At 34.0% G+C, this 20,544-nt stretch overlaps 2 protein-coding genes and 1 long non-coding RNA gene across 9 annotated transcripts in view; 1 reads left to right on the top strand and 2 right to left on the bottom strand.

Moving 5' to 3' along the window:
- LOC138325510 (uncharacterized) overlaps nucleotides 1–9,201 on the bottom strand; it is a 71,949-nt gene extending 62,748 nt beyond the window's left edge. For all 3 annotated transcript variants that reach the window (XM_069271217.1, XM_069271218.1, XM_069271219.1), the window contains exons 1-3: nucleotides 9,072–9,201; nucleotides 6,966–7,769; nucleotides 5,653–5,824 (exon numbers count right to left, since the gene is read on the bottom strand). In XM_069271217.1, coding sequence (XP_069127318.1) covers nucleotides 5,653–5,824; nucleotides 6,966–7,742 — 949 coding nt within the window. In that variant the 5' untranslated portion in view covers nucleotides 7,743–7,769; nucleotides 9,072–9,201. The remainder of the gene's footprint in view (nucleotides 1–5,652; nucleotides 5,825–6,965; nucleotides 7,770–9,071) is intronic.
- A 159-nt stretch (nucleotides 9,202–9,360) lies between these two features.
- On the top strand, nucleotides 9,361–16,457 carry LOC138325508 (uncharacterized protein C8orf74 homolog). 4 transcript variants are annotated; one of them, XM_069271213.1, is made up of 7 exons: nucleotides 9,361–9,429; nucleotides 10,307–10,499; nucleotides 10,908–11,320; nucleotides 11,754–11,895; nucleotides 12,593–12,617; nucleotides 13,431–13,454; nucleotides 15,485–16,457. In XM_069271213.1, exons 1-7 carry the CDS (start codon nucleotides 9,379–9,381, stop codon nucleotides 15,546–15,548), a joined length of 912 nt encoding a protein of 303 aa, XP_069127314.1. In that variant the 5' UTR covers nucleotides 9,361–9,378; the 3' UTR covers nucleotides 15,549–16,457. The 4 variants fall into 4 exon arrangements, with proteins under 4 accessions (XP_069127314.1, XP_069127316.1, XP_069127317.1 ...); XM_069271215.1 differs by lacking the exon at nucleotides 13,431–13,454; XM_069271216.1 differs by lacking the exon at nucleotides 12,593–12,617 and having other exon boundaries at nucleotides 15,485–15,600.
- Nucleotides 16,458–17,278: 821 nt separating this feature from the next.
- On the bottom strand, nucleotides 17,279–20,238 carry LOC138325509 (uncharacterized). Of its 2 annotated transcripts, XR_011208790.1 has the most exons (3): nucleotides 20,049–20,163; nucleotides 18,266–18,566; nucleotides 17,279–18,235 (listed from the first exon to the last, which is right to left on the bottom strand). It is a non-coding gene; the product is annotated as an uncharacterized lncRNA (long non-coding RNA). The 2 variants fall into 2 exon arrangements; XR_011208789.1 differs by lacking the exon at nucleotides 17,279–18,235 and having other exon boundaries at nucleotides 18,357–18,566; nucleotides 20,049–20,238.
- Between the last annotated feature and the right edge of the window lie 306 nt (nucleotides 20,239–20,544).

The raw sequence follows: 20,544 nt of genomic DNA, 5'->3' as shown, positions 1-20,544 counted from the left end.
TACCCAACCGTCCTTAGGACTCTCTCAATACCCATCTACACTTAGAACCCTCTCAATATCCAACTATCCTTTAGTAGAACCCTCTCAATAGCCAACCACCCTTAGGATCTTCTAAATATCCAACCATCCTTAGGACTTTCTCAATACCCAACCATCCTTAGGATCTTCTAAATATCCAACCATCCTTAGGACTCTCTCAATACCCAAACATCCTTAGGACCCTCTCAATACCCAACCACACTTAGGACTCTCTCAATACCCAACCATCCTTAGGACCCTCTCAATACCCATCTACCCTTATGACCCTCTCAATACCCCTCTACCCTTAGGACCCTCTCAATACCCAACCACCCTTATGACTCTCTCAATACACAACCATCTTTTAGAACTCCCTAATTACCTAACCACCCTTAGGACTCTCTCAATACACTACCATTCTTTAGAACTGCCTAATTACCTAACCAACCGTAGGACCCTATCAACACTCAAACATCCTTGGAAACCCTATCAATGCTCAACCATCCAAGAGGATCCAATCAACCCTCTCAATGCTCCTTATCAACCCTCTCAATGCTCCACCGTCCCATCAACCCTATCATTACATCATTGAGAACCCTATCATCGTTTCATTGGGTTTAATGACCTAGGCCTATCAACAGCTAATTAGTTAATATCAGTGCCTCCCTTGTGCACAATATACGTTGTGTGTTAATGTTGGTATGTTTTGGGAGACTGCGGTGTATTCAGAAAACAATGAACCAAGGAAGAATATTTATATACAATAGCTTGGGAAAACATTTTCATTTCACAAATCAGAAAAAAAATCATAATGCAAAACTTTCCATAAAAAGAGTTTGTCATTTCTTTCCATAAAAAGAGTTTCATTTACTATGCATAGGTAGATATGTTACTTTGAACCTCCATTAATCAAACTAAATAGAACTGTTATGATAGTTTATATAGAGAGTAATATTGATTTTTTATATTGTTTGTAAAGGGTAGAGTAACCTTGCAGATAATAAAACATTGCTTTTATCATCCTGTGTGTATTTTGCACTGATTATGCATGCAGAAATTATTATTCTAAAAAACAAATTTTACACATTGTAAAATTCTTTTGTGATCTTTTTGCACAATAGGTATTGTTAAATTGTGCAACAATAAAAGGGCCACAATACAAGGTGACATCCATTCATTGACTATCTGTTAGCCTTCAGTAAGGGTTAGGGAGCTAATGCAGAACCCAAAAACTAACGTCAGACAGGTGGCATTTAAGGGTAATGACATTTTATTTTTTCTATTTTACATTTTTTTTTCATTTTGTTTATCTATTTTTCACCATTCTGGTGATTCTATTAAGAATTAGTTGCATAAAGAGATGAGGGCTAAGTGCCAGAAAAAATCTGCTATGTTATATTTGGTTTCTGATACAACAGATAATGTATATTCATACACATAATACATTAGTCATTTATGTTTTCTTCAAAGAATATGATATGTACAAGCTAGTATTGACTGGAGTTACCAATTTCCTTCCAGGAAATAATTTGATATCATGGGGTGGTTTTTTGGGTTTTTTTTGTGATAACAGCGAAGATTACTGATGCATGGGGCTGCAGTGGCCAAATTACTTGATGTCTCGTCATATTACCACAAGCCCCCCACCTCTGGGTCGTAAGTTGGAATCTCATGTGGTGCAGTTTCCAGATACTGACCACTGGTGAGATGTCTTTCTAGGGCTTTCTTTCACATCCTAAGCCTGGAATGTTACATCCTTAAATGACTCTGGCTGTTCATAGGACATTCAACCAATCAAAGCAAACATCAAACTACTCATACCACAGATATGTTTGTCTAAATTTAAAGCTCTAGATCTATGGATATCAGAGTAACAGATGTTTGGCCACTGGTTGCTGTGATATATGAGCTAGGCTATAATTTACTATTAAGTTTCAGACACAAAGAAAGCTCTTCCTTGACAACAATCTGTCTAACAACGGTAAAGATTTAACATTACAAACGCTTCTGTCAGTCAAATACTAACATCAGATAATAAATCAAGAACTGGACGACTCAAAGCATATTAACTATAGGTAAGAAAATACAATGGGAATGCACTTTCGTGTCACTATCGGGACATTTCATTATATGTATACCATGGCAATATATTGGGATCAAATCAAACTGCCAAACTTAGTTAAATTTCTCTGATAAGCACTTCACTTACAACCAAAGCATCGTTCATAAAAACAAAATCTAAGTGAATGATTAATATGAAACCATTATGAATAAGTCAAACATAAGGTTATAAGTCAATATAAAATTGGGAAATGCATGTACTTGAAATTATCCTGTTTTCAACAGGGACAAAAGGATAATAAAGGCATAAAGGGTTTGTTTCAAATTCAATTTTGAAACATTGAAATATACAGTAAAAGTTCCCTTACCAATCACCTCTATATAAAGAACATCATAACAGGACCCCTTTTCTAGAGCCTCAGATGACCAATTTCAACCAAATTCAACCTGTGTATAAAGACCACCTGTCTACAAAGTTTTCCTCTGTTCCCTGGGTGGTCTTTATAGACAGGTTTGACTGTAATTTTATACTTAAAATGTACAGACTCAGTATAACCCATCTAACTCAAACTAGAGTTACTTGAAATCCTCTGATTGTCAAACTTATTTTGTGGTCCTGACAGTGTTCCTACCCATATTTCACCTGACAAAACCCATAGTTTGAACTATTATTCATTGAATACACCTTATTCTTCCAACAGATATATATTTATAACATCATTCGTCTGATATCCAGTGATTTTGCCTGACAATATATTTTTGCATATGTCACTAGTGTAATATGACCTGGAGCTATTTTATTGGTTGAAAATTCATTGTGACATTAGAAAGAAACAAAAAATGACGTCAGGAAAAATGACATGAAGTCAGGATTAAGAGGACGGCGTGACAAAATGGTGGTCTCTACTGGATTTTCGAAATACTTCTTGACGTTTAATTCTTTGTTATATAGGTATTTGTAGTTATGTGATACAAAGTATGTTAAATTGGTGTTCATTTCATATGTGATTTTATGAAACTCGTCTCAAAGTTTTAATTTTTGCTCGTCAAGTCTCGCAAAAATAAAAACTTCTTAGACTCGTTTCATAAAATCTCATATGAAATGAACACTCATGTAAGATTCTATATATGTCATATCCCCGTTTCATCAAATACATAGCATATGTAATAAAACAATCTATTTGTCAAACAGGCAGCTAGTTTAGCCATTACCTTATTTTTTATCCTTAACATAAATTTTTAATGTGCATTTTTAATGTGCAATTTATACAATGTTACTATCATAACGATTGAAACCACACTATTCAATAATTCAAATACTGTAAAACACAGATAATCAAATGACATGTATGATTTGTCATAGGTACATGTAGAGACCATTGTTATTGACTGCTGATGATCCATCTTTGATTACACTGTAGAGTAAAACATGTTCAAATAAGTTCATGGTCATAACAGAGTACTATTTGTTCCCCAAAAAGGTCTACATAAGGTGTTAAAAATAAGTATAGAACGACCTATGTTTATAACTTATACTCCGGAAAATACGGTAATTCCATTGGTCCCCAGGGATTCATGATAACCATGCATAATTAACCGGGTTCCTGCAATTTGAGTTAAATGTGGTTTTACTGTACAGTTAAACCTGTCTTTAGAGACCACCCAACTTATAGAACAAGAGATTATTGATTTCTATAGCTAAGTGACCTTACACAGAGGTCAAATTGAGTTATAAATAGCCATAAGGGACCCTAAACAAGAGCTGTTGGAGAAAAGCAAAGCTCGCCTATTCAGAAGAAGTTGATGTTCAAGTATTTACTATTTAAACATGGAAATATGACAAATTAACAGACTCAAAAAAACCCTAAAGGGCCCCAAATTGGTTGTATTATCACGTTCAGCATCCATACACATTAGGAAAATAAAATCATAAACATTTATGATGACATTAAGCTTAAACAATTGACGAAACAGAAACTTGCTCAAAAAGTAAAATAAAATCTTTAACGTGAAATGGGACGCCAGAAACTTGCCAAAAAAACAATACGCTGAAATGGGACGCCAACGCTGACACCGACGCCGACGCCGGGGTGACAACATTAGCTCCCCCTATTCTTCGAATAGGCGAGCTAAAAAGTGGTCTTAATAAGCAGATGGTCTTGTATACAGAGGTGGTTTTTGAGGCAGGTTTCACTGTACAGTTAAACCTGTCTATAATGACCATTGAAGGGGAGACAGAAAAACGGTCACTATAGACAGGTTGCCTTTATAGACAGGTTGGGGCTTTCTGCCAACCAGCGAGCCAGTAAATAAAACAGATTTTTTTTTAAATGCAAAACAGACCTGCTATTGCATATTTATATATATATTACCATGCATTATTTAAGAACTAATTGTATAAATATTTTTCTGTAATTTGTGTTCATTTTACTTTCTATTGTTTGGATGGAACCTTTAAATGCAATCGGAATTTCGATCATAACAAAATCAACTCGTTTTGATACACACTAGTTGTAAATTTTTTCAGCTATAAACATAACAATTACCTTATTACTGATTTGACATGGCCTGGAATTATCTGTGCAAGATTAATTTCCGACAACGTATGCATGTAATATTTTGTACAACACTTTCTCGCTGGCAAGTCGTAAGTAATGTTGCCGTGTAACCAGTTTTGACGGATTCATCTCGGAACATGAAAGATAGATTTGGAGGCGTTTTCTCACAATATATAGCTTCAAAACTATTAAAATCACAATGCAGGTACACATATTAACTTTCAGTAGCATTTCTACCAAGTAATGGGACCGTATTTTATTGATAAACACATCGAGAATACCCGGGTTACATCGGACGATAATCCGACAGACTCTATAATCGTGAAGAAATCGAACGTAAATTTATAGGCCTAATTTGAAAAAGGTTAACTACACGTCATTTCTTAGTATTACTACAATGCTAAATATTGACAATGAATAACGGAACACATTGAATAAATCGGCATGTTTTATTTTGCCTACCGTATCATCCGATTTATGGCTTCAAAATCACATTTTATGAGTGATCTTTTCATGCACATGGCATTCGCGACCAAACATAATTTCAGTCTTTGATAGGCATAAACGGTCGTTAAAACTTCCATCTTCAAGTCGGCAAACATATTTGTACCTCAAATGTTACGACCGCTAGGTTATAAACCATACAGTCCTGTATAAACAATTCATAGCTTGGGCTTCAGTAATGGCTGCCATTTGCTTACTAAGGGATTAATAACCGGAAGTAGGTCAAAGGGACGCTACTACACACACACTGTACTCGGTACTCGAAAAGTCTATCTCAGCGACCGGTCGTTAGACAACTTTGACGGGGCTAAAATGACCAGTCGCTAGCCGCATTAGACAGGTAGTCGTTATGCAGAGTGCCACTATATAGTAAAAATGCACGGGGAGTCTAAAAACCGGTCGTTATAGACAGGCGGTCGTTATATACAGGCAGTCGTTAGAGCAGGTTTGACTGTACTTATAAAATGTTTTCAAAACAATTGACCTGGTAAAATTCTGAACAAAGACTTACGGGTTTTCTTTAATCTGTCCCGTCGTTCCTGCATTTTCCTGGCTATCCCGTCAGATGTCCCTCGACTGGCCTGACGTGGTGTAAATGAGGGACCCCCCATAGGGCGGAAGGCTTCCTTTCCTCCAGCTACCAGTACATCTGGCCCTGTCATCAGCTGCTGTAAGCTCCGGATCTGATAGAAATATAAATCAGTGGGATGTCATTTGAAATATACATAATTTGTTATAGATGAATGTGTGATGATACTGTCACATTTTGTCACCTCAAAGTATGTGGAACATGGTAATTCTATTAAATAACTCTTTAAGTGCTGTATTCGACCCAATATGGGCACATTTCCCTATAAGCACCCCTCATCCTTTTGGGGCCCAGTGATTTTTCAGGGTATTTTGGGGAAAATGTTTTTGTAACAAATTGGGAACTTTTAATCGCAAAAAGAGCAGTTTTGGGAAAAAGTTACACATTAACAAACATGGTATTAAAGGTGATTAGATATTGTAAAACAGTAAACTGTGTCAATTTATCAAAAGGTGGGTTTCACAGCAGTCCTAGTTTGTTTTTAGAGATTTCCAGGTTTTATTTGGTTTTACAGTGATTTGATTTGGGAATTTTTCATTGTGATTGGGGAAAAAATAGGGGGGGTTTGGCATTGGGAATGGGGTCGTTTACCGACCCAATGGGGTCATTTACCAACCCCAGTTATATAAGGAGAAAAATCACTGGGGCCTCAATTTCGATTGCCCAGGCATAAGACCAAATCTATCAAAACTGTACAGGTTTGCAATAATTTTGTCTTATTAAGCACTTTTTCATTTTTCCAATTTTTAAAATGCTCTGGGCGCTTATTGGGTCAATTATGGTAATCAAAGAATTCACATCATGTTTACTTAAATACAAGTGTATAAAGTGAAAGGTTTTGTCACGGTTAAATGATACTTTGAATTATAAACAGGGTATACAAGTTAGAGTAAATCAAGACCAGAAGGTTCAATTTTTATTTCATACAGTATCAGTTGAAATCTATCGTAAAAATATGTCATCTCATAATGTTCATTTTAATTTCTGTATGTAATATGAAATCAATTTAGCCTGGTAAACTCCATCACCAATGAAACATGTACCATAGTATTGGGTGAAGAAAAATTATTATGAATACCGGTAATTACAACCTGTTATCAATACAAATGCCACTTCCAAACATAACATTTCCAATATCTTGTGGATATCAATTCTTTTTTTTTTTTTTTAAATAAAAAGTGTCCATTTTTCTCCATATTGAGAGATATGTTTACTTGTTTGCCACACATACTAACCTCTTTGCCATCAATGGTGTAAATTTTCCTGGTTCCATACTTAACGGTTCCTCCAATATCAGCTAGCACTTGTTCAAATGTTTGGGCAGTCCTTCTGTTAAAAATCATAACATGCCGGTTCATGGGATCTCCATTCTTCATAATGGTAACCTTTTTAGGCATTGACGAGTAATAAGCATATGCCATCTGCGGATCTCGTTTCCCTGTTTTCCGTGTTTTTCCTTCGCGTAACCGTGTGTCTCTAACTAGACGATTGTATGCCCTTCGACCGCTTGGTGGACGAGTAGATTTCCATACTTCACGATTATCAATTCTATCTATATCCAAACCTTTTAGTGTATGCCTCTGAGTAGAGCAGATATATTTCTGATCATTTGTTAACTGATCAAAACTCTCTACTTTGTCTTTTCCTCTTGGGGTGAAGATGCTCCGAACACCGTAATTTAATCCAGGCATTCGTTTTGATAATTCACTGAAAAGTGTATCAAGCCTTTTGTATTTACGATCACTGACAGCTACTTTGAGAGACTTAAAGGTGTAATCATCATCTTTGTAGAAGTAGCATATTTTGGCTTGTGTTGGAGCCGTCAATGATGCACGGCTATGCCGAATTGGATCTTTACGACTTCCTCCTTCCTCCATACTTTGAGTTTCAGAATCAAAAAAGGGTTTTGGTTTTCGTGTTCTGGGTTTAGCGATCCGTCCTTGCTTTTTTTGTTGTGGTGTTGAGGTGTCTTCAGACACATTCCTCCCTGCAACATCCATCCTGTCGGCCATTATTGTGCAGCTGCTCTAGTCATCCACCTGAGACATATATATATGTTTAAATGAATTGTAACAAGGGAGAATAAAGTGTAGCAGCCAGACCAGAGTTCGAACTCTGATCAAAACATCTGAACATCAGCCAGATACACTACCAATAAAGCTATCTGGTCATGGATGCTACACCCTGACCAATTTTGCTACACTATTAATTACGTCTCCCTCAATCTTTCTCTATTTTAATATTCATGCACTGAAGACACAACAGCTCACAAGTTTCCATCTTTCCCCTGCTAAATATATTTCCAGTGGTAGAAACAGGAGTTGGCAATTTTGTAACAGAAGAGGCGTAAATTTGCAGCAGCGATGTCAGGGTTCGATCTGGGGATCCTCCAAACACTAGGCGAAAACTCTATCTATACCTTTGAACACTAATAGTCCAAAACTGCTACAGAATATTATAATTATCTATACAGAGGTAAAATCAGGGACCTGGGGTCATGGCAGTGTTTTTGCTAGCTGTTTTGGGAAAAGGACTCCAGCCAAAATTAGGAAAATATCATCGGTGTTTTTCAAAAATTGGGAAAATTTTGTCAGTATTATTTTGTTAAAATTTTCATCACATTTTTGTTGAAATAATATCAAAGTGGGGAAATTAAATAACAAAGAAGGTTTAGTTGTTTCTTTCAATGATATTATAATATTCTTCAGCTTCTATATTTAATTTAACTGATATCATAGGTATAATATACGATTATTATATTTGGGGTTTCAATCTAATTTTACTGCATTTGGGAAAATACTGATTGAATTTTGAAAAATAAAGTGCTGTTTTTCAATTGGGAATGGGTCCTTCTACCGGACCCCGGCTTTAAAGGCCTGGCAAAAACCCTGGATGTGTACATGCATCGCTAGGTTCTCTCTCTCTCTCTCTCTTTCTCTTCTGGACAAAAGAATAAATGAAAACCCGCATTTAATTAATTAGTTAATTATATTGTCAACATGTTTAACCTAGCTGTGATATTATAATGTCTTTAAATAAGAGATGACTTATGTATGGTATGCATGTGAAAATAACTGATGCCAATCCAACATTTGGGTAGACTTATGGTGCATTATGCATTGGATACTAAGATAAGACAAGATATTTATCCACAATATACAGCTGTACAGTAGCCTTACTGTAGATTTCATTTGACAACATGCAGAAGTTTTCGCGGGTGGTAATGTAATATTGCTCTTATGATGCTATTATGACACTTAGTACAAGAAAATAGTATGATAACGCAAGTCGTGTTTATGATATAACACACTTTCTATATAATTATGAATTTGATATAATACCTGAGTCGCACTGGGATGTCATTTCCGTGTTGTTTACTATCGTTACACAGGAAAGTAAATCCATATGAAGCAGGTGCTCAATCTCGTTTCTAATCACGTGACTTCATTTTACAATAGATTTGTAAACAACTATTTCCGGAGTTTCTCTGGCATAACGAATAAATTGTAGAGTTACCGACATAAATTAAACAATAGAAGAGTAATAAAATATATATTGGGCGTCAATATATGGAGTTTTACTTAATTAATGAAAATAAAACAATTCGAGATTTTACGGGAATCTCGTTCAAAGCTTGGTAGCAACAAAATGGCGGCGGTTCTGTCAACAACTGCTGCACAGCACGTCGCAAGTCTTTCGGTATGTTATCTGCATCAACATTATGTTTCAGTCGCTTTATGTTTGTCTCATTACCAATAAACTTGTATTTTATATTTCATTATATACACAGCAAGCAAATATATAAACAACATAAAACTATGTCGCAATCTCAGACGTCGAAAGTGAAAGTGAAAAAGTTAGGTTAGCCACAGGCGTCTGCTTCTGGTTTGATAACCTACCTATATGAACATTTTCAACAACCATATGCAGACGCCTGTGGGTTAGCTAAGTAACAGTTAGACATAGACCTATTTATCTATTTATTTGGATCATTTATGTACTATTATTCAATTACCCGGATTTCTCGTAACGTCTAAATAGCATCAAATGTTTTAACAAACATCTACCGGTACCCATTGTTATTTCAACTCGTGTGTGTTTACTTGCAGTTAACGTAAGCAAACTTACAATGATAGACCTACCGAAATATTATAAGAATGAAGGTTTGAACAAACTGTCCTGAAACGATCACAAACAGTGATGTCTATGATCAGTTTAGTTCTGACAATGTTTATCCTACTATAATATATACATTTGTAACAAGAGAGGAGAAAATGTAGTGGCCAGACCGGGATTCGAACCCGGGACCCTCAGAACACTAGCCGAGTGCTCTTCCGACTGAGCTACCTGGTCACCGATGATTGACCCAGTCCAATCCCTCTACACATTCATTTAGCATTCCTTTCAATTCGCATTGACCATTAAAATGCCATCAAACTATTGATGCTGAAATAGCGACCTCTGTCTATCACCAGTCGAGATCTATTTACAATATTGCAATAATCTGGTTTTACCAATAGTCCAAAAGATATAAAAAAGTTCAATATTACAGTATCTCATTTTCTCTTCATCTCAGAAAGAGCAAGGAAAACAATGCCTCCTAAAACATTTAGGATGGAAACCCTTCGATGCAGAGATGGCCATGCGAGACGACATCCATTTGGATTTCCTATACGAATGCCTTATGTTTACAGTAGAGAAAGGCTTCCCTTGGGAGCAGGTGTGTGCTGCAGTCGATTTCTCCGAAACCCTCTTACAGGAATCGATAGGTATGACATGTTTATTTGGAATGAGTTAATTTGAACCATTTTACATTAATTATTAGCAGCATATTATATCTGTCAAAGTGTTTCAATCACATACTAAAATTATGTTCAATTCCATGTTCAGATTAAAATCCTAGATGTTTTTGAATCTAACATGGTCACGAAACTACTGGTTTAACTCATTCAACCCTGAAATTTCATAATGATTTTCATTTGGAAGAGCCTACATGTGTCAGGGGTGAATGAGTTACCATAATGATATCCATGCATTAAAGTAAACAGGTAGCTATAGGTTGATCATTTCAGCATTAAGACATTTGACAGTATTTAGCAGAAACCTGGCTATATTCATCAGATATGCTGCTCCCAGTGACATCAAGTTTAGAAAAGTTGATTAAATATATTTTTCAGGTAAAAGTCTGCCAGAAACACTCGAAATATTCAAGCAGAAATCAGAAGATTTGGGATTCATTTTAGCTGCAAGAAATTACAAAATCTATGCAGAACATGTGTTTTTAACATTTATGAGACATTACAATCTATTTCAATTTGTATTTACAAACAATCGTGAAAGTCAAAATCCAAATGTCAAACTAGAGATTCTTACACCTCCATCGTCATGCTCAGAAGCTCTAAATGCAGCTAAAGAGAAACGTATTTGGGAATATAATCATAAGTACGAGGCTGTAGAACAGAAGGAGAGAGAATGTGCCGAGAAGAGGGCAGCTAAACGAGACATGCAGGCTACAGAGGCCAGTCAACAAAAAGAGCAGGTCATCAAGAAAATTTCAGAAAATCAACAGCAACAACCGTTAAATAAAGAGGTAAATTATAGTGAAGGAACAGTGGATTTTTAAAAGAAGGTATAAGATCACCACTAAAGCAAGAGCTAAATTTTTATTATGTATTACATGTCTACAAGTCTAAAATTTTGTTATGATTCATTACAAGATAATCATTTTTCTATTGAAATGGTGTTGCATCAAGTTAGATTATCATTTAATAAAACTACCTGATTTTTTTCCGCTGTCTTCATAGAAATATACTTCCTTTCCTTTGTACATATTTGTGGAAAGAAGGGGAGACAATTGGAGAAATTCTTTTCTATATTTTACATCTTTTAGAAAGTTGGGGATATAATTGGAGAAATTCCTAGATATATTTTGTATGTAAACATTACATTATCTTTTATTTTTAGAAAGTAGGGGAGACAATTTGAAAAATTCCTTCATATAATATGTTACACTCTTTTTTTAGAAAGTAGGGGAGATAATCCGAGAAGTATTACAGGCTCATACCAGTGCTATGGTAGAGAAGATTAAGACTAATATAAACGACATGAGAGAGGACTTGGAGCTGAAGTTAGAGAAGACCAGCATCCCTCGCCCTCCTAACATGGGTAGGTCTCGATGCAACAACTAAATAATCATATTTAGACACTGCAAGATTAATATTCACTATAATGCCAGTAAATATTTCCAACGACAACATTTATATTTACTTCAATGCTAGTAAATAAGCGATATATTTCAAATTGAAATTATACCTTTTTCTTCCTAACCTTATTAATACCAATCAATGTACTATATGATGTTGTTATATGTACAACATATCATGCATTCTCTTCAGGTTTATTTCCCTTAAATCCCAATCTCCATGATAACATCATTTCTTGATTGGCAAAAACCATTATGCAAAACATGTCATATTTTCCTTCTGACATGAAAATTAAAAGGGAAGACATTACTATCATCACATCCCTTAAAGTTATAACTTTTTATTACCGTATAGTTGTTAAATTTTGCAAGTGAAAAAATTTCACAACTTACTGTTTGTAGTTAGCTTATTTATGGGGTTTTATTTTCGTAATTATCTTATCATTTGAAAGCATCATTCATGTGACAGGCTATAATATGTAAAACCATGATTTTGATCAACTTCAGAGGTATTAAACTTAACAAATTTGAATGGATCCATGGAATTTAGTGAAATCATAATCCCCATGAATATTAGCAATTATACAGTTAAATTACTGGCTAGATCTTAGTTCAATGTACGGTATCAATAATACTTTTTGTGAAAATGTTCGTTTTAAGACCAACTTGTAGATGATGAGGAGAAGTAAGTAAACAAACACACTGCCGTTAATTTATGAAACATGTTGCCATTTTATTTTGCTACAATAGAAGCAAAATGTGCTTGTTTTTTCTAGTTAATGAGTCAACATTGGTCAGGGCTACCGCATATGCATAATATCCTATATGCATACCATATTCGCCGTAATTAGCACCCCTCCCCCTATACCTATAAGCGCCCCTCCCCTTTTCTGGAGAAGCAGTTGATGTTGTATAAACACCTCCATCCCATGGATTTTATTTTAGTAACAAGGGTTTACAACTTGTGATGCCTCTAACCTCAGGATTGTATCCCATATTATATTACATAAAATTTGCGAGTCTTTTACATGTGAATCACAACATCATAATGCATTTCAAAGGTATATATGCACCTTTTCTGTAACAGATGTGTCATAGGTACAGAAAGAGTTAAAATATGGCTGACATTTTTCGTCCACAACCTACATTTCGATTCACTAATAATCGCCCCTCTCTTTGTTACAATTTTTTAAGCGCCATGGGTGCTAATTTAAAATACGGCAAATGCGGTATGTGTATAATAAAGCTTTGGGGGATACAAATGAGTATCCTACATACATATGTGTATAATAAAGGTTCAGGAGGTAAATGTGTATCCTATATACATGTGCATGTACAGTATAATAAAGGTTGGGGGGGGGAATGTGTAACCTTCATACATATACATACGTGTATTAGCAAGGTATGGGAGATAAATGTGTTGTATATGTAATTATTTATCACATAATCCATATTATTCATGGAAATAATTAAGTGATACGTTTTGGTACATTTTCAGGTTAACATTTAATATTCCAGGAAAGTATGTTGACGAGTGATTTAACTGTATTAGTATACAAGGTTTATATTACTGACAATAGGGTATTCAGTAACAAAATACATTTGTAAGTGTCATTTGTTGACTAAAATTGTTGTGAAAGACAGGACCAATATGGTGTACGTAATCAAATCTATCTATAAAGACCATCCAAGGAGCATAGAAAAACTTGTCTTTACTAGTAAATAAAAAAGTGACCTTTATACACAGGTCAAATTGTGTCAAAATTGATCATTTGGTACCCTCAGAAAGTGGTCAATAAAGCAGGTTTGACTGTATACCCAAAATATGAAAACCACAAATCTGTAAGCTTTATCTGATGTTACACCTGTGACAAAAGTCATCCTAAAAATCATGACAAACAAATCAACCAGTGGTGAACTGCCATGCAGCTAAAATTGATTTACTAGACAAAAATGTAATCTTTCGAGCAATTTCCCCAATGATTATTTGATATGTTCAGATTTATTGAGTTCAACATCACATAATAATTTTGGAAGTCCTCAAGTGTTTATTCATAAGTCAAAATTATATGTTACTCAGTGTCTTAAAATGTTAAAATATAGATAAGATGGGTTTTTGTGTGTGAAATTTGACAGCTTTTATAATTTGTTTGCCATTTGTTTTGCAGTGGGTTTTGTTATTTGCATTACATGTTTATGAAAGATTCTACATGTATTGTCATTAATTTGTTTAAATCTACTGATTGATTCAAAGGAACCCATGAGACGCTGTTCTATCAATACATGCAACAATGTTGATTAATTAAGTGAATTCAGCTAATGCGGGATGGACGAGGGGAAGAAATCGTACCTTGTATACAAAAATTCTAATAAATTTCAAAATCTATGCTAATTTATTTAATTACCAGTACGGAATATGTTTTGGAAGAAGTAAACATCTTTAAAAAGAATTTGACTTCAAATAAAGTTATGGTTAAAATTTCAGATGAACATCATGCACACATTTCAAAAATATTTTTGAACTTCAGCAACAAAGACTTTTTTTCTATACTTACAAAACTTGAAAATTATTACTGACCATGACTAATTAGAATAGCCTTATAATATAACACATTGCATGAAGTATTAAACTGTATATCACTTATTGGATGTCAAAATAAAACATTAGATTTTATTTTCAAAGCATGGAAATACTTATCATGATCACCACATTCCATTATAATTTCATATCAATATCATATATGTTATTATAAAATATACATTAAAAAATTGTTAAAATATATACAGGTATATACACTATTACATCATTGACACATAGTATTTACTTTTCACATATTTGTAAATTGTGTTTTAAATTTCTCAAATATAATTATTATTGTGACCAAGAAATAAACTATGCAGAAAGAATAAACAATATAATTATGAAAAAATTGATTTCATTTATCTTTACGTGTTTGTACACCTAATTGGTGTATAGTTATTTCTCTTTGGTGTATGTGATGCAGTTATCTCCCTTTAGTGCTTTTACTAAACGGGCTCCTGTTATACATGTATACATCAATAACTAATCTATAATCTATCAACAAGCTGGGATGTTTTCTGTAGGGTGGGTAACCCAGTACAGTAATTCAGTAAAATTGATTTCATTCTTGATTCCTTGTTTGATTTCTGTTCAACTAAAAGAATATTGTATACATTTGTACCAGGACTTTTTTTTTACCAGAAATCTGTTGTTTTTGTGTTTTCTATGGTACCACAAATATAGAAACCATCAAATGTATCCACAGATATTTCTTCCAATGAAATACATGTAATTAGAAAGTGATAAACCATAAAATGAAAGTTGTGAAATCATGAATGGAAGGATACATGAATATCCTTGTTTTACAGTAGTAAGATAGATATTTCACTTTATTTCTTATCAGTTTATATAAATCTTGTGATCTAAACATATATTTCTTTATATTAAATAGATCTATTGACTTCTGAAATCTGTAAAAAAAAAAAAATCAACAAATTCCTAGAAAATTAACCTTACCTTCTGTTTTACAGGCCAGCCCCCGAGGTTCAACACGAAGCCGAAAACTCCAGCAGTGACTCCAGTGAAAAAACCTAAAAGCCCCAAGGCAGAACGGAAGAAGTCATCAGCTGGGTCGAGTAGAAGCAGGAGCAGAGCTTCCAAGTCTTGATACATTGTCCCATAACAACAGGGCCTCAAAGTCCTGATGTCATCTCACATTACAACTCATTTCATTGTACTTGTGCATTCTGTGATATGGGCTGCAATACAGACTTCATTCAGGAATTCATTGTGTATTGTGATAAACATTGAATTTTAAACTTTGCTTGGCGTTACAATGTGAAGGTCACATATCATAAAGTTAAAATGTGTTGATAAACATGGGTTCAGAAAATTTTTTGATCCCAATTAACTCATTCATCCCTGAAAACACATTTAGGCTCTTCTCAATCAATGACTAGACCAGTCCATTATAAAATCAGGGTTGAATGAGTTACATAGAAATTTGGATTCTATATTTTTCAAGTTACTTACCTTTTTCAGTCAAACATTGAGGGAAACAAAAAAGCTTCATAGCAATCCCTTCCACTGGCATGAGATCAGCTGCCATGTGGAGAATTGTTGTACTGTACATTTTTGTGACAACTGATTTCTCTGTGACTATATTTGGTACCATTTGTCTTCATACTAAGCATCATAAATTGCTTGAAGTTTTATTCAGACTTTTTCTTCCTATAATCAGCAAGTCTACAAAATTGTCTTGATTTGTAGATCAGAGATCTTTCTCGGGGTACTCCAGCTTTCTCTAACCACCTTTGCATGGATTGTTTGTAAGTTTGTATGTTGAAGAGATTGTACGAGTCATGGGTGGTTCAGAGTTCAATTTACCTGTCTACAATGTCACATTACAAATTGTTCTCAATATGAAATGTACATAACTGTAAATATATACATGTATATATACAAATCAATGTATGTGCTTTAGTAAATATTGGTTTTAAGATACCTCTTATGTTTTTTTTCTTCTCTGTCTTATTCCCAGTAAGATAATTGACTTATAGAAGTAATGTGTTTGGCCATTTTGTAAAAGTTGCTTGTTTCCACTTTTTAACACATCTAAATAATTTGGGTATGTATTTAGGAAAAGTAAGAAAATGAATGACTGAAATTTGGGAGCAATACCACATCAAACTTAATGTGCAACATTAGAGAGTATTTTGATGAATGAAAATAGATTTGAACTCATTACAACAGTTTATGTATGTTAATGTGACCCAATGGCACCACAAAGAGTTGGATTGGATTAGTGCCCCCACCTATTACCACTAGTCCTGCACATCTGGGTGGTGAGTTTGAAACTCACATGGAACAGTTACCAGGTACTGCACATAGGTTGGTGATTTTTCTCCAGGTACTCCAACTTCCTCCACATCTTACACCAACACCAGGCAGTCCTTAAATGAACCTAGTAACTCCCCAAATCTGTTGTTCATACATATATTAAAGTATGTATGTAAACACAAGTAAACTTAAATTTAAGGTAGACCGTCCCTTTTCTTTTTTTCTGAAAAAAATGATCTTAAAAAAATCCTGATTTTTTAGAATTTCCATGAAGATTGACCTATTTGCAATAAGAAAAGCCAATAAAAACTATACCTCACCGCATTATTTTTCAAAATATGACCGATTTGCTTTCTAATACCCCTTAAATTTTGGCCTGAAAGCGTTAAAAATAGGTGAATCCATAGCACGTTTTATGTTATTCATTTACCTTTGTTAGTTTTTATATTTATTATATTATTGGAGCATACTAGATAACATAATAATTACATATTTTCATGATTTTATTTGTCTATTATATAAAATATAACAAACCAGTTTGCAAACTACATGTAGGCCTAACCTCAAACTTTCAAAAAGAGTCTTAATTCAGCAGGAAATACATGTATATAAGCTTTTTCTGACCGAGACAAATATTTTGCTCTGTGTGATACTGTATTAAAATGGATTATTTTCCGTAATAGCATCTTTCAAATCATAAGTAAAGATTTTTACAAAAAATAAAATGAAAATATTTTCCAGCAATTTTATTTTCATATTTTGTTTGTCCGTTTCTGGACGAAAATTAGTATACTGGTATCATACGGAAAAGTGCCTATAGAAGCTCTAAGCTCGAATGTTTTCATTCAAAACACTTCTAACTTCCTTCGGCATTCGTATACTATGTAAATTTATTTCTATTCTGCAAAAAGATAGGTATACAGTTATAACGATAATGGTCATTCATTTGTTACTATTGACCTGAAGTTTTTCATTCTGGGTCCCCGTTAATCCATGTTCCATTTGACTGTTTAGCAACTATTATGATTTTTGAATTTTACTTCATGCAAGAATCTTAAAAAGTATACTATATTTACTAATTGCCACACCTTTAGATTGATACAGTACAAGTAAACACTCAGAAAGGTTCCAGACAAAGTATTTGCTCGAATGCCAATGTCAGAAGCGAGTTATAATAGATGGGTACGTAGAAATAAAATACGTTTGCCGGATCCGAATAGCGACTTTACAAACGTATGGCGTCACAGAAGGGATGGTCTACGTTACAATTTTTTTTTTAAATATTTATAAAGAATGAATTTAATAGGTGCTTGACTTACATGTGTAATACTGTCTCCATGATCATCTAAAAGTCTTGAACATCAGTTTTTGCTTGGTCAATAGCTATGGTGTAACTTTTTATAACGCCACCTTTGATTGGCTGACTTTTTATATAACGTCACCTGTGATTGGCTGACTTTTTATAATGTCACCTGTGATTGGCTAAGTCTAATCTGCTCTTGGGTTCTGTACAGCATTTAGTTCAACTTTCAGTCTCTATTCTAATAAAGACAAAACATGCAATCCAGATGTAGAATTTATTAATGATCCAGTTATATTCATTTTGATGTTGTTGATTGCTTATAGAAGCAAGATTCACAGTATTAAACAACTGTCTTTTCTGTTTAGCTTTAGGCATGGCAGACCTTTTCAGCTTCCAGAGCACTTTTTAGAAATAAATACACGTAGTCAATTGTCCTGGTGTTAATTTTCCACTGAGGTTAATAATCAAACCTGAACTGCGAAGTAACTGGGATCAAAATTGTGAATTCTTACATAATAGTGAATCCATAGCAAACTTTTCAACGTTTTATGTTATTCATTTACCTTTGTTAGTTTTTTTTTTTATTATATTATTGGAGCATCTAATATAACAAAATTTTAATAATTACATATTTTCATGATTTTATTTGTCTATTATATAAAATATAACAAACCAGTTTGCAAACTACATTGTAGGCCTAACCTCAAACTTTCAAAAAGAGTCTAATTCAGCTGGAAATACATGTATATAAGCTTTTTCTGACCCGAGACAAATATTTTGCTCTGTGTGATACTGTATTAAAACGGATTATTTATCCGTAATAGCATCTTTCAAATCATAAGTAAAGATTTTTACAAAAAATAAAATAAAAATATTTTCCAGCAATTTTTATTTCCGTATTTTGTTTGTCCGTTTTCTGGACGAAAATTAGTATACTGGTATCTTACGTAAAGCTAACGCTAGGGCGAATGTTTCCATTTCAAAACACTTCTAACTTCCTTCGACATTCATATACTATGTAAATTTTATTTCTATTCTGCAAAAAAAGTTAGATAAGTATACAGTCATCCTGACGATAATGGTCATTCATTTGTTACTATTGACCTGAAGTTTTTTCATTTTAGTCCCTCAATTAATCCATGTTCCATTTGACTGTTTAGCGACTATTATGATTTTTGAATTTTACTTCATGCAAGAATCTTAAAAAGTATACTATACTAATTGCCACACCTTTAGATTGATACAGTACAAGTAAACACTCAGAAAGGTTCCAGACAAAGTATTTGCTTGAATGCAAATGTCAGAAGCGTGTTATAATAGATGGGTACATAGAAATAAAATAAATACGTTTGCCTGGAACCGAATAGCGACTTTACAAACGTATGGCGTCACAGAAGGGACGGTCTACGGTACAATTTTTTTTTTTTAATATTTATAAAGAAATGAATTTAATAGTTGCTTGACTTACATGTGTAATACTGTCTCCATGATCATCTAAAAGTCTTGAACATCAGTTTTTGCTTGGTCAATAGCTATGGTGTTGAACTTTTATAACGCCACCTTTGATTGGCTGACTTTTTATATAACGTCACCTGTGATTGGCTACTTTTTTATAAAATGTCACCTGTGATTGGCTAAATCTAATATGCTCTTGGGTTCTGTACAGCATTTAGTTCAACTTTCAGTCTCTATTCTAATAAAGACAAAACATGCAATCCAGATGTAGAATTTATATTTAATGATCCATTTATATTCATTTTGATGTTGTTGATTGCTTATAGAAGCAAGATTCACAGTATTAAACAACTGTCTTTTTCTGTTTAGCTTTTTCGTCTTAGGCATCTGGCAGACCTTTTCAGCTTCCAGAGCACTTTTTAGAAATAAATACACGAAGTTTTAATTGTAGTCAATTGTCCTGGTGTTAATTTTTCCACTGAGGTTAATAATCAAACCTGAACTCGAAGTAACTGGGATCAAAATTGTGAATTCTTACATAACCATCTTCTCCTCCGCTGCTGTAGCTGTAATGTAAAATAAATAGGTGTTAGGGAGGTAGCACAGAGTGAGAACAGTTTGTGAACTTACTACATCAAAAAGGAGGATCAAAAGAAAATAACATATGAATGAAAATGATCATTCAGGATATGTATTACACATCAACGATAAACCTTGTAATACAGTAACAGTTGATTAAAAGGCAAGCAGTTGAGGACAACAACTATCACATGATAGCTGAGATAACAACAGATTGAGCGTACCAAATGAAACTTACATTTGTTGTTCTTACTTTGGCTGTTTGTGTATTTTAGACACACGTGTTTCATTTTTAACGACATCAGTGTGGGGTACCAAAATTGAGCTACATTTGTTGTACTTACTTTGGCTGTTGTTGTCTTTAGATGCTGTGATTATTTATGACATCAGAGTGGGGTACAAATGATACCTACA

The sequence above is a fragment of the Argopecten irradians genome, chromosome 6 (assembly GCF_041381155.1).
Source record: "Argopecten irradians isolate NY chromosome 6, Ai_NY, whole genome shotgun sequence".
In the NCBI taxonomy this organism is placed as follows: domain Eukaryota; kingdom Metazoa; phylum Mollusca; class Bivalvia; order Pectinida; family Pectinidae; genus Argopecten; species Argopecten irradians.
This window is presented reverse-complemented; position numbering and strand designations above follow the sequence as displayed.

What these genes read in the sequence shown, in the direction of transcription:
- LOC138325508 (XM_069271212.1), top strand. Translation starts at nt 9,379, where the DNA reads ATGGCGGCGGTTCTGTCAACAACTGCTGCACAGCACGTCGCAAGTCTT. An exon ending in AGCACGTCGCAAGTCTTTCG is followed by an intron (nt 9,430 to 10,306) that starts GTATGTTATCTG and finishes TCTTCATCTCAG; the next exon opens with AAAGAGCAAGGAAAACAATG. An exon ending in AACAACCGTTAAATAAAGAG is followed by an intron (nt 11,321 to 11,753) that starts GTAAATTATAGT and finishes CTCTTTTTTTAG; the next exon opens with AAAGTAGGGGAGATAATCCG.